Source organism: Mastomys coucha, unplaced genomic scaffold, assembly GCF_008632895.1.
Source record: "Mastomys coucha isolate ucsf_1 unplaced genomic scaffold, UCSF_Mcou_1 pScaffold5, whole genome shotgun sequence".
Taxonomy (NCBI): domain Eukaryota; kingdom Metazoa; phylum Chordata; class Mammalia; order Rodentia; family Muridae; genus Mastomys; species Mastomys coucha.
In genome coordinates, this window is record NW_022196911.1 from 54,219,100 (window position 1) to 54,235,550 (window position 16,451).

Genomic DNA, 16,451 nt, shown 5'->3' on the forward strand with positions numbered 1-16,451 from the left:
TGATTTCTCCTTTCCCAGTTTCTCCTCCAAAAAACAAACAAACAAACAAAAACAACAAGAACAAACCCTTGTTGCCTCCCCCCTTCCTGTGCTTGCCACCCCACCCTCTCCCACTTATTGGCCCTGGCATTCCCCTACACTGGGACATAGAACCTTCACAGGGCCAAGGACCTCTCCTCCCAATGATGATCAACTTTGCAATCCTCTACTATACACATGCTGCCAGAACAATCAGTCCCACCATGTATAGTCCTTGGTTGGTGGTTGAGTCCCTGGGAGTTCTGAGGGTACTAGTTAGTTCATATTGTTGTTCATCCTAAGGGGCTGCAAACCCTTCAGCTCCTTTGGTCCTTTCTCTAGCTCCTTCATTGGGGACCCTGTACTCAGTTCAATGGATGGCTGTGAGCTTCTACATCTGTGTTAGTCAGGTACTGTCAGAGCCTCTCAGGAGATAGCTATATTAGGCTGGCTTGTCCTTCCTTCAGTCTCTACTCTATAGTTAATCTCTGCAACTCCTTCCATGGGTATTTTGTTCCCCCTCTTAAGAAGGAATGAAATGTCCACATTTTGGTCTTCCTTCTTCTTGAGTTTCTTGTGGTTTGTGGGTTCTTCTTCCTGTATTCTGAACTTCTGAGCTAATAACCACTTATCAGAGAGTGCATGGCATGTGTGTTCTTTTGTGATTGGGTTACCTCACTCAGGATGATATTCTCCAGATCCATCCATTTCCCTAAGAATTTCACAAATTCATTGTTTTTAATAGCTGAGTAGTACTCCACTTCAGTGGTTCTTATGCCATCATTTTGATTGTGCTGAGCACATGGGGTGCCTGAGCCCTTCCCCCAGGGCAGTCACAGCAAGCCCCACTTCTCAGAACAGAATAGACCTGGAAGAAGGGACGGCTTGGCTGGATGGGAAGAAGTCACAAGCCTCAGCCTGGGGTAGGTGGCCACAGGGCTCTGGCCCCATCTCCACAGTGCAGGCACACTCTCCTGTGTGTGACTAGAGGCAGAGACTCATGATTGAACAAATGGACCAGATGAATACCTGTCCTCAGCCACTCTGTGGGAAGCAGTCACAGAGAAGAGGAGGGACAAACCGGTTCTTGTTTGCCAAGGCTGGAGACTTCCTCTGGCTACCAGGCCAAGACTGAGTACTCTTGAATGTCCATCTCTGTGTGCCTGGAGGTCTTTAAGGACAGTGGCTCAGAGTATCCTTAGGATTTTATGGTCCAGGGTAGCTTCTGGAAAAGCAGCGGTCTTGAAAGGCCTAGGCAAGGCATCTGTGTGCATCACTCTTGTTGGGAGAGACCCAGTTTTGAAAGCAGCTGGTGCCAGGACCCTCCATACCTCAGCCATCAACAGCATATCCTGGAGTTTGGGAATAGGGAGTGTGTCTTCCTGTGACCTCTTTCTAACTCTGCAGCCATGGGAAAGGCCTCAGGTGCACCCTTCTGCCATTTTTGGAATGTATGAATGCCTCTGCGTTTTGACACCAGGTCTCTCCACATGGCAGCTGGTTTTCATTCAAATGTTTCCCGTGTTTGTGCAGGTGATAGGAGTCACCTGCCACAGCCTGGATGAAGAGATGACCAGGCATTACCATAACTTCCTGTCCAGTGCCCTCAGTAGTCAGTTCTTCATGTGAGAGCACAGCCCAGGACAAGAGCTTCTTTCACCTGTAAGAGATTCATCCCATCCTCGCTCTCTAGGATACCCAGAGCCCTCCAACAATGTCTGGACATTCCATCTGCTTCCCTGCGCGGAGGTGCTCAGGCCCTCCGAGGACTCCTGACTCAACACCAGGTCACCAGTCACCAGTCATACAAGATAAGTATTCCAGTTCCCTGGACACACTGTGACTCAGGAGCATATTCCAGTAGGCCATTCTGGGAAGGTCTGTTGCTGCCAGTGCCTCTATGAGAATTCCCAAGATCCATTGCAGCCAGGCTACAAGGCACCATATATCATAACTGCTTCAATCTGTGAGTGCCTCCATCTCTGATCTCCAAAGCTTTTCTCCACTCCAAGAATGCACCTTACTCTGCTCACACTCCAGGGAGGCAGCTTGCTCTGTTCACACTCCAGGGAGATGCCTTGCTTGCTCTGTTCACACTCCAGGGAGATGCCTTGCTTGCTCTGTTCACACTCCAGAGAGATGCCTTGTTCTGTGCACACTCCAGGGAGGCTCCTTGCTTTGTTCACACTCCAGGAAGGCACCTTGCTCTGTTCACACTCCAGGGAGAGGCCTTGCTTGCTCTGTTCACACTCCAGGGAGGCTCCTTACTCTGCTCACACTCCAGGGAGAGGCCTTGCTTGCTCTGTTCACACTCCAGGGAGGCTCCTTGCTCTGTGCACACTCCAGGGAGGCTCCTTCCTCCATTCACACTCCAGGGAGGCTCCTTCCTCCGTTCACACTCTAGGGAGGCACTTTGCTTTGTTCACACTCCAGGGAGGCTCCTTGCTCTGTGCACACTCCAGGGAGACACCTTGTTCTGTTCACACCCCAGGGAGGCACCTTCCTCTGTTCACACTCCAGGGAGGCTCCTTCCTCCGTTCACACTCTAGGGAGGCACTTTGCTTTGTTCACACTCCAGGGAGGCTCCTTGCTCTGTGCACACTCCAGGGAGGCTCCTTCCTCCATTCACACTCCACAGTGTGACTTTACCCCCTGAAATGCCCTCCCCAGGCCTCTAGCCATCTGTGAAGTATTATCCACAACTGGGAGGGATACACAGGCACAAACACTAGTAAACTCTGTAGCCATAGACAAAAGTGAGCCACTGATACTACATGTACAACACAGGACCTGTAGAGTGGTGAGAGGCAGGATCAGCAAACCCTTCTCCAGTGGCAAGATCTAGAACTGACCAGGGGAAGCCCAGGGAGAAGAGCGTCAGGCTCACCCCCACTGACTTGTCTTCACATCTCCTCACCACCATAAGACAAGCCCTCACCTCCATCCTGACTCCCATGGGGTGGTGGCCCACCTTCATCTGACTCCTAAGGAGAGGACTTTCAGACCTTGCCTGATACTTACCTGAACCCTTACCTTCACAGTCAGGCACAAGACAAGGCTGTCCTCCCTGTGTCTCTGTTGTGTGTGCCATTCCTCCATTTCCTGCCTCCCCCTTTTCCTGGTGTGCCCCCAGGACTTATAATTACATCTTTGTAATTGGTTGCATGAACACACACACACACACACACACACACCACTCATTCCAGCCAGGACACTCCTGAGGTTAAGAAACACCCAATTCTCCATTGTTTTTTGGCATCTAAAGTGGGTCCCATACAAGTATGAGAAACATCAGCTAATGGGATAAAGGTGAGACACAGAATATCACGAAAGGCCAGTGGAAGATGATTAGGCACAGAGCCACCCACACACAGGGGCACCCACACACAGGAATACACGTGATCTTTACCCCTGATGGTCAGTGTGGCTGAGGTCTTTTCCTGTCCACACATGCACAAGTACTCTCCAGCATCTGCTACAGCCAGGCTGCGGATCTGCAGTTCACACACGGCCCCATCCTGCTTCAGGCTGTATCTGTCCCCATCTCTCAGGGTCTCTGTTCCCTTCCTCCACTCCACAGGGGCAGCCTTGCTCAGTTCACACTGCAGTGTGGCCGTGTCCCCTTCTGTGGCCTCCTTGCTCCTGAGCCTTCTGATAAAGTGGACAGGCAGAGCTAGGAGGGTAAGACAAAGATTGGAGCATCAGATCTGCTACAGAGTGTGGGAAGATAGAACGCGACATAGGACAGGATAGGGAACAAGACAGAATACAGGAAAGAACCCACCAGCACTCAGGAGTGGGAAGCCAGCTGCTGATGCTGGTATTTTCTGTTTCATATATATAATGACTCATGAAGTAAGGTGGGATACACAGTAGGTTCACAGACATGGGGGAGGGGGGGAGCCATGCATGCTCTTTACCCTTGACAGTCAGAGTGGCTGAAGTCTTCTCCTGTCCGCATACACACAAGTACTCCCCTGCATCTGCCACAAGCAGACTACAGATCTGCAGCTCACACACAGCTCCATCCTGCTTCAGGCTGTATTTGTCCCCATTGCTCAGGGTCTCTGTTCCCTTCTTCCATTCCACGGGGGCCTCTTTGGTCAGCTCACACCTCAGTGTGACCATGGTCCCTTCTGTAGCCTCCTTGTTTCTTAGTTTTCCAATGAACTGGGCAGAGGAGGCTGCAACAGGCACCAATACAGAGCACACCGTTATTCTCCTGCACCAGGCTGAGGCTCCCATGGGGCCCTGAGCACAGTATGCACAGGCACACTTACTTTTCACTGTGAGTGTGGCTGAAGTTGTCTGGTCCCCAAAGGAGCATGAGTATTGCCCACTGTCCTGGGGCTGCAGGTCTCGGATGACCAGTTCCAGCACAGCACCCTCTTGCCGCAGGGTGTACTTGTTGCTGGATTTCAGGACGACATCTCCACGACGCCACTCCACAGGTGCAGCCACGGATGACAGCACACAGCACAGTGTGGCAGCCTTGCCCTCTGGCACCTCCACGTCCTTCAGGGACTCCCTGAACCGCACTGGCCGAGCTATGAACAGACAGAGTCAGCTCAGTCTCCTGGAGGAGGACCCCACCTGGTGTCCAGAAGGGGACCAGATGCCAGTGGCAAGGACCCAATGACCTCTGGGAAAGATAGGTCTGATGGTAGGTAAATGAAAAAGGTGGGCATTGACTAGATGGACATAAAGGCGAAGTATTACAGTGGGAACTGTGTCCCCCAAAAGTTCAGACATTGAAGCCCTAGCTGGGGGGGAGGGGGTGTCTCAGAACGTGATTGTTTGGCATTGTAGACTTTAAGGAGATAAAATAGAATATGGTTGTTGGAATGAGCCCTTGTTTCACTGCTTTGCCATCCTTAACTGGGATATCAGCAGAGAGGAATACCTTCTGAGGTCACAGAAAAGATGGCCTCTGAAAGCCAAGAAGACAGACCCCCAGAGGCTACCCATTCAAGGACTTTAACCTCCTGCTTTCATTCTTTCTACACAGCAATGGGGACAACAGACTCCCATTTTGCAAGTTGCCTGTCTGTGCTGCTAGCTTAGGGCAGTCCAGATAGAGGCAAGCCACAGGCAGGAAAAGGGACTCCAGAGGGGTCCACCAAAAGCCAATGCAGGAATGGGCCACAAGCAAGGATCAGGAGCTCAAGCGAGGGTGGAAGGCTATTGGGGCAGTAGAGACTCTGAGATACAAGGAAGCCAAGTGCCCTATACAGCAGAAGGAGATGGAGGAAAGGAACCAGAAGCTGCTCTGGGGTCCCCTTGCCTCCTGCTGCATGTGAACATATTTTCATTCTTGCCCCAAACATGAACCACCTGGCACTCACCATGGACCCTGACAATGGAGCTGCTGGAGGCTCCGCCAACCTCACATTTGTACCGCCCACCATCTTGTAGGGTAGTGCCAGTGATGCGCAGCTGGGCCTGACAGCCTTCATGGCTTAGCTGGCATCGTGCCGATGGCCTGAGTGTCTTCCCGTCTTTGGTCCAGCGCACAGAGCTCTCCACAGTGGTGGTTTCACAGACAAGAGTCAGGTCCTCACCTTCTGTGACTGTGACGTCTGTGAGCGGCCGAGAGAAGATGCTCGGCTTCTCTGGAGGATAGAGAAAAGCGTAAGGTAACTGGGATAGTGGTACTTCTATGAGAGGACTAACACAGTGGGCCATGCAAGACCTTGATCAGTATCTGCATTTTCCCTCAGGCTAGAGCCAGACAGAAATGCTGAGAGCACAAGGCAGGCTCTGTGCAGCTTCCATTCTGAACAATGATAACATCCCCCCTCAATTTCTGAATTCAGAAATTAATTCTGAAGGAACTCAACTGAGTCTTCTGAATCAGCTCCCTGAGGTAGGAGACCCCCATGCCATTGGCTACCTCCCTGGGATGAGAGACCCTCTTGCCATTGACAGCTAATCTTGCCTTTCCAGTGAGCCCCAGGACCATACTGTGCACTAGACAGGGCTCACGAAGGAGCTGTCACCTGCCCCTCTTCAAGGATCTTCTAGGCCATGTAGTGTCCCCATCATGGATGGCCCTTAGACACAAAACCCACCAGTCACCCGCAGGGCAGCTGAGGTCCGCTGGTCACCCGCCTCGAAGTAGACAGTGCCTGAATCCTTGAGCGCTAGCTGCCGCAGGGTGAGCACATGGTAGCCTCCAGGCTGGGCAGTGATCTCGTTCAGCTCATTGCTGTGCAAGGGGGTCTTATCCAGGAACCAGTGCACAGGGCTGTAGTCAGCTGGGGAGATGCGGCAGCAAAACTTGGCAGAGGAGCCCTCCTGGACAGCAGTGTCCTCTAGGTCCTCAATAACTCGCACTTTCTGGCCTGTTAGGCAAACGGACAAGTCAGAGCTCTTGTAGCTTAGGGCCAGGCTCAAAGAAATGACTTCACCCAAGACCTTTAGTGGGGCCATAAGCAAGTAGTCTATGTTACTTCTTGTCAGTGAAACTTGAAAGCCGATCTGGGCCATGTAGTCCTTTGTAGTCAGCCTCTGAGTCCCAGACCTATATCCCTCTCTGAAGTCCTTTTGCGAAGCTAGTGGAAGGCCCACAGCCTGCTGAAGCTCATGCACTCTCTCCTGCCCTTTGTATTAAGCTGGGCTTGCTAACAGATAGGCTGCCTGCTCCCAAAACTGCGTACACCAGCCGCGCTCACCACAGTACAGTATAGTTCATACCTCACATTTACAGATCACAGATGGATGCAAAGAGGCCACCAGTACCCTACTGTGCTGCAAAGACTCAACTGACTCCAGCCTTCATATTCCTGATCCATCTGGCCCCTTCCATTCTCCTCTCTGGTTCTGTAAGATGGACTTTTCAGCATCCACAAATGTGAAGAATCTGTAGCACCTGTATCTGTGTACCTGGCTTAGCTCACTTGCATTTCAAAGACCCAAGGGAAAGCTTAAAGCCTCACCACATGAAGGAATGATGACTGCTCACGTATGGAAATGCCTGGCACCCTGATTGGATTCACTGCATGCTACCTAAACATACACAGTTATCACATTGTATCACGGGTAGATCCAAATATTACATAGTAATTGAATAGGGGCTTAGCGGTTAAGAGCACTGACTGCTCTCCCAGAGGTCCTGAGTTCAATTCCCAGCAACCACATGGTGGCTCACAACCATCTGTAATGGGATCCTATGACCCCTTCTGGTGTGTCTGAAGTCAACAATAGTGTACACACATACATGAAATAAATAAATAAATTTTTTAAAAAAATGAAAAAATTAAAATAAATGCAGAGACCTATGCCTACATTAAAATTTAAATTGAGGGCTGGAGGGGTGGCTTGGTGGTAGAAGCAGGTACTGCTTTTCTAGAAGACTCAAATTCAATTCCTAACACAATCATCTGCAACTCTAGCTACAGAGTATGCAAGGCCTCTAGCCTCCTCAGGTGCCAGCACTCATGTGAACATGCTCACACCCAGACACCCAAACACACACACACACACACACACACACACACACAAACACAATCATGCATGCACGCACACAAATCCCTAGAAACATTTTGTTGTTGTTGAATTAAAAACGGTAAATCGACATGGATCCTGCAGACACACAATTACACCCACAAATGCATTGAAGGAAGGGCTCCACTTGAAAGACCCCAATACTGGATGGGACAGACAGAAATTGCTCTGATCAGCAGGCTGTCACACAAAGAATGGCTCTGCTCCATCCACAGGCCAGTCAGTTCATACTTATGGTCTACACTTTGCAGATTTTCTTTTTTGACACAAGGTCTCTTGTATTCCAGGCTAAACCTGAACTTGATATGATCTTGATCTTCTGCTCCTCCTACTTTCTTTTACCTTCCATAGTCTCAATGGAGAGTTAGTCTGGAACCTCGAGGGCACTCAAGTTCCATATTAAAAATAGTGAAGTATTTACACTTGGCATACATCTGCCGGTACGCTTTAAATAGCCAATGCAATGGATGTGCTCAGTGTGGTGTTACACTGTATTATACAGGGAGTAGCAATGAGGAAAACAAGTCTGTATTCATCACAGCCATAGAGCCTTTTTTTTTTTTCTGTTTGTGTGCTATGTGCCTGGGTGTGTGTGCATGAGTATTTGCATTGTGGAAGCACATATGTATGTGTGCACACACATGTAGAGGCTCAAGGCTGATGTCAGGAATCTTCCTAATAACTCTTCCATATAATTCAATGAGGCAGGGTCTCTCAATCAAGCCCAGAGCTCACTCATTCAGCTAGTCTTGATAGCCAGATTGCTCTGAGATCTACTGTCTCCGCCTTTCCAAGCAGGAATTACTTGTGGGTCTCAAATACCCGAATTTACGTGGGCTCTGACAACTGGGACATCTCCCCAGCCACACAACTTCTTTTTCCACATGTTTCTAATTAGCAAGGGGCTAGATCTGAACATGCAGAACCTGCAAATATGGAGGGCCAACTCTTGCTATTTCTAATTATCGATGCCAAGGCTTCTCAGAAACATGAGTAATGTTATTCCCTGAAGACAGCTCTCAGGAAGGGTTTCCAGTCAACCCCATGCCAGACTCCAACCCTGGACTGCAGAGCTGGGTGAAGGCTATGGTCAGGAGAGCCACTGTTACCGATGTTCTGATACCAAGACACGTCCCACCACTTCCCTTCTCTACAAACTAGAGAGGACAAAAGCTCACCCTGCATTTTGGAGAGGAATAGCATTTCACAAGTGAGAACAAACAGAGACAGCAAAAAATGAACCAAGAAAACATCAACAACAAACTGTAAATTTTGCTGAGATCACTCTTATCAAACCCGACAGAACTCTGCCTGGTATACACAAACACTAGAGACATCCCCTCCTGTTCCACATGCATCCACGGTCCACATGCCTTATCTATAGGCACAGATCATACTAAAGTTTACCTTTGACCTTCTTGAACTCTGCAGCAATTCAGAACAGAGGCTGTGGATAAACACCTGCCCAGCAAGGCTACCCCAGCAACCACAGACACCAGCCCCCACCCCATGTCTACAGAAATGCTGAGCTCTGTGCCCACAAGACTCATGCCCGTCTTCCTCTGTGCTTCCCTGCTCTGGGATGCACCTTGGCTTTGCATTTCCATGCCATGCACTCCCAGTGGAATGACTGTTCTTTAACAACACTGTCTCTAGCCCTTCTAAACTGACACTATCAATATTGGCCATACTGACAGACAGCCAGTTCTCCACTGGAAACACATAAAGCTCCTTAGTTGCCAACAAACATGGTCGAGGTCTCCCTCTGTAATAACTTACACACGGTATGTCCAAGCACATATTAGAACACACCACCTGGGACTCAGTAGAGGCCTGGATGCTTCAGAATACACAGCAAGTATCCACTTTATAAATGAAGCCAGGCCACTGGCTGCCTCACAGAAGGTCACACTAGGAAAGCCCGAGGTGCCCAGGTAACCTGCTCTACCCTTAGACCTAGAGAATCAGAGACTGGGCTGGGCTAGGGCGAGCAGAGTCCTGATGACTAAGCACTTCTGAGCTTCCATGGTCTACTTCAGACAAGGCTGAACAGCACACCCATTAAGGAGCCAAAAGCAGCATTTAAATAAGAGTTGCCTCACCATGGACGAGGAGCCTGGCCTGGGTCCGGGCTTGGCCAATGTCACAGGTGTAAGTGTCACTGTCTGTCCTCTCCAGGGCATTGATGGTGAGCTTCAGGGTCAAGCCCTCCTGACTGGGGATGTGCTTCCCTGAGGCACGAAGCTCCAAGAGGCCTTTGCGCCAGGTCACGACGGATGCTGGGTGCTCTGTCTTGCATGTCAACACAACCCTGCCCTTCTCTTCCACCTGCAGATCAGCTAGCTCTTCTGTGAACCGGTTTGCCTTTTCTGGGTAAAGGGAGAGACAGGTAGGGATGGGAGTGTAAAGCTCCTATGGCCAGGCAGGTTCTATCACTTCCACTGAGGCTTTGGGGCAGCCCCAGGCATGCTGCAGAAGAGACCATGCATGGCAGGGCAGTAGGCAGTGTGCTTACCTTCTACACAGAGCTTGGCAGTGCTTTTGGAAGCTTCTGTCTCACAGGTGTATTCCCCAGAATCCTTGAGCGAGGCCTTTCGGACAACCAGCACAGCCCGCGTGCCTTCACTGAGCAGGTCATACTTCTGGCTCTTCCGGATGGCCTTCCCATCTTTCAGCCAGCGCACAGAGGTGTCTGCCCTAGACAACTCACAGCTTAGCATCGCATCTTCCCCAAGCATAGTCCGCTGGTCCTCCAGGGGCTTTGTGATGTCCACTGGCCTCTCTGGAATAAGCAGAGATGCTCCCCATGAGGCACACCCTTGGCCACATCGTCACTGCGAAGTCCTTTTAAAAAATGGCCCCCAGCATTGAAATGACAGTCACCGAGCCTGCATGGGTCTGTGCTAGGCCATCTGCATGTAGGTTGTGGTTGTTCAGATTGGGGTTTTTTGTGGGACCCCTAAGAATGGGAATGAGGTTGGCTCTGGCTCTTTTTCCTGCTCTTGGGACTCTTTTCTCCCTATAGTGCTGCCTCATCCAACCTTTACATAAAGGTGTGTGCCTAGTCTTATTGTATCTTGTTATTGTATATTTGGGTGATACCCCTTGGAGACCTGCTCTTTTCTGAAGGGGCACAGAGGAGCAGTGAGTCTGTAGGAAAGGGGAGGTCGAAAGGAGGCAGGGGACTGGGAAGAGTAGAAGGAAGGGAGGCTGTGATTGGGATGTATTGTATGAGAAAATAATAAATAAAAAATAAGAAAAAGAGGGCAGTGGTGGCGCACACCTTTACTCCCAGCACTTGGGAGGCAGAGGCAGGTGGATTTCTGAGTTCGAGGCCAGCCTGGTCTACAGAGTGAGTTCCAGGACAGCCAGGGCTACACAGAGAAACCCTGTCTCGAAAAACCAAACCAAAACAAAACAAAAACAAAAACAAAAATAAGAAAAAGAAGAAGAAATAAATAGCCTCAGGATGAGGAGAAAGACAGGCATTTGGGAACATGAACTCTCTAGATATCAAAACCACACAACCTCTATCTAATCCTTGACTCCTTAGAGTCCTAGAGGCTCAAGACTCTGAAGCAAGCCCTCACTCTCATGCTGAGACCTACGAAGCATGGGCTCGAAGGACACCTCATTCAAGGCTCATACCCAGAGTATGGCCTCCGCTTGGCTAGTCCCTGCGCAGATCCACCCATGGGCACCAAGTGTGTCAGAAGCACAAGCTTCAAGACATCAGAGGCTACTTCCCAGCCTCCCCAGCCTCTGCTTAAGTGTCAGACTGGCTGAGTGAACTACATGGACTGAGAGCAGTCAGACCATGAATGAGAGACCAGAATTCTGGGCTTGCTCTAGGAACTCAAAAGATGCTCAGGCAGGAATATCACTCCCTTCAATAACCAAAATTCCCTGCCCCAGCACTCCCAACAGATATTTCAAGTCCCCACCATGATATGAAGATGGTTCCTAGAAGCACCCCAGCTCAATTGTACCCCAGTTTCAGGCTCCTGGCCTCAGCCACAGCACCTACCTCTGATGATGAGCGAGGCCTTGGATGTGAGGCCCAACACTGAGAAGACCACCTCTCCTGCATCACTGAGAGCAGCATCTTTGACTGTCAGGGTATATTTGCGGCCCTGCCGAACAGCCTGAAAGTGGCCAGAACTACCCACTGTCTTCCCACCGACCGTCCACACTGCTGGGTCACTGGGACTCTCATGGGAAAGGACACACTCAAAACTGCAGCTCTCTCCCTCCAGCACCTCCACCGTCTTTAACCTCTTGGTGATGCCCACATGAAGATCTAGGGGACATAAGAAACAGGTCACCAGTCAGTCCACAGATGTCAGGCTGAGGGAACAGTAGTGTCCCACACCAGGCAGTGGAGTGGGCCATGTCACTGTAGGGCCAAGTTTCCCACTGTCTCTAGCTCCATACCTGATGACAATGTATGCCATCATTGAATTGGCACTGAAAGCCACCCTTCAAGCTGTCCATGCCCTGGAGTTTGCATGATTGAGAGCTATGCGATCAAGGTGGCTGGGAGGAGGAAGAAGAGCAAGCCTAGTCCTATGAGAAGTTCACTGGGCTCCCTTCCTCTAAGGCTGCCACAGAGCCTCTGAGGGATCATGGATGAACAGGCTGCTAACCTAGCTCCTGCAAGCTGGGATACCAGACCTAAGCCAGGCCAGTGAGCAGCTTCCCAAGCTGAAAAAGATGTGTGCTCAAAGGGACCAGTCTCTTAATAATAGTGCTCTGTGGGGCAGCAAATGTGAACCTAGGGACATTCTGTAAAGAATAGGAACATAGATGACCTGTAGCCTGTTCACCTGCAGGAGAGGACATCTGCCCTTGGCCTGGAAACCCTCTTAAGGCTGTCTCCTAGTCACACCTTTTAGTGGCCTCACACGTGCCTGCCTGATTTCCTTTCAACCCCAACACATGGTACCAAGCAAACATCAGGGCTCTGAACAAATCCATACCAGCCCTGCACTGTGAGGATCTGTAGACAATTGCCCCTTGACCCATCTGCCTGTTCCCAGAATCTCAAAGGGTCACATTAAGCCCTGGGTGCTACAAACAACTTCTGTGGTGTCTGCTTAAAACACAGAACAGCTCCAAAAGAGCAGCCTGGAGCCTCTAGATGGGAAAAGACCTATCCTGACCAAAAGCCCTGGCCACTCACCATGCACGCTGACCCTGGACTGGGTCTCCTTACTGCCCACCTGGCAGGTGTACAGTCCAGCATCCTCGTGGCTCAGGTCATGGACCGTAAGGCCTCGAGCACCTGCCTTGTGTAGGAAATCATACTTGTCGCTGGGGCCCAGTTCCACACCATCTTTGCGCCAAACCACCTGTGCCTCAGGGTCGGAGACCTCGCATTGCAGGGTCAGCGTGCCACGTTCTTCGGCAGATACGTCATCCAGTGCTTTCAGGAACACCACTGGCTTTGCTGGAGAAACGGCATGGGCCAGTGAGGGGAGCCTGTGCCCGCCCAGGGGGGAGGGCACCCCACGGATTCCACAGGTCTTCTCACCTTTAACCACCAGCCGGGCAGAAACAGACACCTTGGGAGAGGTGGCGCACACAGTGCCTGTGTCAGTCTGCCGGACACTCTTCAGCACCAATGTGTGGAGACAGCCCTCATGGCTGATCTCGTGGAAGCTGTCATTGTACAGGGGTACACCATTGAGTGACCATTCGATGTCCTCGTCCTTATGGGATAGCTCACAGGAGAAGCAGACCCGGCCTTCCTCCATGGCTTCAGCATCCTGCAGTGGCTGAATCACCGTCACCTCCCGAGCTACAAAGTACACACCAGCACCTCAGTACTGTGTTACCAGCCACCCCCTGCCCTGGAGTAGGGTCCACTGCCCTCCTTCCCAGCTCTCTACCTTCCACAGTAACCTCGGCACTGCTCTGGGCACTACCCGCCTGGCACCGGTAGACCCCGGCATCAGTTGGAGTGAGCCGGAGGATGCGCAGCTCTGCCATCTGGCCCTCCAGCACCATCTTGAACTTTTCTGACGGGGACAGAGGTGTGTTCTCCTTGTACCACTGCACAGCCTTGGGGGCTGGCCTGAAGTCACAGGACAGGACTACCGACTGCAGCTCACGCCCTGCTTTGGGCTCCAGAGGCCGTGTCAGTACCACAGGAATGTCTGCAGGGAACAATACAAAGGCAAGGAAGGCTGGGAGCCACAAGAACCAGACCACCCCATCTCACCTAGGTTCTAAGCCATTTGCATCCACAGCCCATACAGTGTGCTTGACCCTCTATTTCAGGGTTAGGGTTAGGGTTAGGGTGCTCCACATGCCCCTCACTGCCAGCTCACAGCTGTCCCAGCCAACATATACTATCCCATGCTTCCCTGGCCCATAGCCCTAACCATGCCTGAAAGCCCAGATCCTACCTGTCAGACTTCTGACCACAGCCCTGGCCCCCATGCCAGCTCTCACTAAGCCCACCCATGTGCCACTGTGTGCCCATGTTCTGCTACACATTCTGTGAAGCCACTGAGTATTGCCTACCCACAGCCTTGAACACAAGTATTGTTACTTTGGCATGGGCCATCTATGCCTGGTCACTTCTCCTGTGTCCTGTTGTAGTGTGCCCTGTTCACTTCTAACTTATACACCCCTGAGGCATAGCAAACCACAACCCCAAGCCATGTCCACCCATGGACCCTAAACTATGGCTACCCCCATCTCTGAGCTGTGTCCAACCTCAGTTTTGTCCCACACTGTATTCTCACCTGAGACAACAAGCTGGGCAGAGGAGCGGGACTTGCCGATGGTGAAGTGCACAGGCCCGGTCATGGTAGAACAGGTCTTGTGCAGTGTCAGCCGGTGCACGGTGCCATCTTGCTCCAGTCCCACGTTTGCCCCTGCTTGTAGCACAGTCTTACCGAGGAGCCACTTGGGTGGCCTCACAGAAGGGATGGAGGTCTCACATTCAAACCAGGCAGGGGCAGGCTCCATAACTGTCATGTCCTTCAGCCCCCGCACAATAGTGATGGACTGCTCTGTGGATGGAGAGCTGTCTGGGTACCAGTAGAACTCTACAGGAGGACTTGGGCTCCCCTCCCACTGCCTGGGTGTCCCAGTCAGACCCCTTTTCAGAGGTAGCAGCCTCCAGAACCTCCAGAGCAAGTTACAGAAACCACAAATCCCACACCCCCCTCACAAACCCAGGAAGGCTGTCCACACCTTTACCCCATACCTTCCACAAAGAACTGGGCACTGGTCTTGACATCACCGGCATCACAGGTGTAAGTATCTTCATCCTCCGGCTGCACATCATTGATGACCAGTTTGCGGTAAAGGCCGTCACTGACCACCTCGTACTTGGGCCCAGGCTGCAACTCGACTCTGCCCTTGAACCACCGCACCTGGGCACTAGCCCGGGACACCTGGCACTCAAGCACACCACGGTGTTTTTCCATGGCAATCTTGTCCCGCAGTGGGCGCAGCAGGGTCACAGGCAGTTCTGTGGACACAGTCGGGTGGTGTCAGGATGATGTCCTGGAAGCTTTGCCCTGGCAAGCTCCCGGGAGCCAAGAGACTGACTGATCTCTACTCCAGACCGACAGCCCATGCCTTCCTTCCACCTGGGCCAGCAGGTGACCAAGTCAAGTGTCCCACCCAGAGCTAATCTAGAATCCGCTAGGTACAACTGACCACTGGCAAAGTAGAGCTTGAACTCCCTGCACCTCCTCTTCCCACTGAGGAGACCACACTCCCTACCTTCTTCGTGAGTCTTTGCTGCCCTGTCTGAGGGGGTCTCGAGGCAGCCAAGGCCTGTGGCAAACCAGCTGTCTGTAAGCCAGCTCACTATGTCCAGGCCCTCTCCTCTCCTCACCCAGCCTTCCTCACCTTTCACTCGGAGGTGAGCTCTTGATTCTGCGTTCTCAGCTACAAACTTGATCTCCCCTGCGTCTTCTGCCAGTACCCTCCGGAAGATAAGAGTGTATGTCCTCCCTGGAGGCGAAGGACACTCAGTACTGCTGAAAGAGAGGAAGGCAGCCAGGGGACCCCCACCCACTCTGCTCGGCAGCCCTCGGCCCTATTACCTTCCTGCCGGATGCGCACGTTGTCACTGGGCCGTAGCTTACTGGATTCTCGGAACCATAGGCCAGGAACCTCATCATGGGACACCTCACAGGAGAATGTGGCACCCTCCTTCTCCATCACTTCCACATCCTTCAGTGGCTTAGTAATCTCAACACTGCGACCTAGGGGAGGGGAGAGAAGGCCATTGTGGTGGTTTGAATTAAAAGGGCCCATATAGGCTTACATATTTGAATGCTTAGTGGGTGGCATTAGGAGGTGTGGCCTTGTTGGAGGAAGTCCATCACTCAGGGTGCACTTTATGATTTCAAATTCTCATGCCAGGCCCAGTCTCTCCTCCTCTTTTTCCTCCTCCTCTTCTTCTTCCTCCTCCTCCTCCCTCTGTCTCTCCTCTCTCTCTCTCTCTCTCTCTCTCGCTCGCTCTTGCTCTCACTCTCTCACTCTCTCTTTCTCTTTCTCTCACTCTCTCGCTCTCTTGCTCTCTCATTCTCTTGCTCTCTCTCACTCTCTCACTCTCTCTCTCTCTTTCTCTCACTCTCTCACTCTCTTGCTCTCATTCTCTTGCTCTCTCTCACTCTCTCACTCTCTTGCTCTCTCTCACTCTCTCTCACTCTCACTCTCTCTCGCTCTCTCTCACTCTCTCTTACTCTCTTGCTCTCTCTCACTCTCTCTCTCGCTCTCTCTCGCTCTCACTCACTCTTGCTCTCACTCTCTCTCGCTCTCTCGCTCTCTATCTCACTCACTCTCTCTCACTCTCTCTCACTCTCTCTTACTCTCTTGCTCTCTCTCGCTCTCTCTCACTCTCTAGCTCTCTCTCACTCTCTTTCATTCTCTCTCGCTCTCGCTCTCTCTCGCTCTCG

At 51.6% G+C, this 16,451-nt stretch overlaps 1 protein-coding gene across 19 annotated transcripts in view; it reads right to left on the reverse strand.

The window, feature by feature from the left end:
• The window catches only part of Obscn (obscurin, cytoskeletal calmodulin and titin-interacting RhoGEF), a 147,538-nt gene that overhangs the window by 68,391 nt on the left and 62,696 nt on the right, over window positions 1-16,451 (reverse strand). For all 19 annotated transcript variants that reach the window (XM_031354168.1, XM_031354166.1, XM_031354173.1 and 16 more), the window contains 15 exons: window positions 15,594-15,755; window positions 15,397-15,501; window positions 14,744-15,010; window positions 14,277-14,546; window positions 13,416-13,682; window positions 13,058-13,324; window positions 12,707-12,973; window positions 11,552-11,824; window positions 10,040-10,306; window positions 9,627-9,893; window positions 6,090-6,362; window positions 5,364-5,630; window positions 4,299-4,565; window positions 3,939-4,202; window positions 3,428-3,691 (listed from right to left, as the gene is read on the reverse strand). In XM_031354168.1, the coding sequence (XP_031210028.1) occupies window positions 3,428-3,691; window positions 3,939-4,202; window positions 4,299-4,565; window positions 5,364-5,630; window positions 6,090-6,362; window positions 9,627-9,893; window positions 10,040-10,306; window positions 11,552-11,824; window positions 12,707-12,973; window positions 13,058-13,324; window positions 13,416-13,682; window positions 14,277-14,546; window positions 14,744-15,010; window positions 15,397-15,501; window positions 15,594-15,755 (3,747 nt within the window). The remainder of the gene's footprint in view (window positions 1-3,427; window positions 3,692-3,938; window positions 4,203-4,298; window positions 4,566-5,363; window positions 5,631-6,089; window positions 6,363-9,626; window positions 9,894-10,039; window positions 10,307-11,551; window positions 11,825-12,706; window positions 12,974-13,057; window positions 13,325-13,415; window positions 13,683-14,276; window positions 14,547-14,743; window positions 15,011-15,396; window positions 15,502-15,593; window positions 15,756-16,451) is intronic.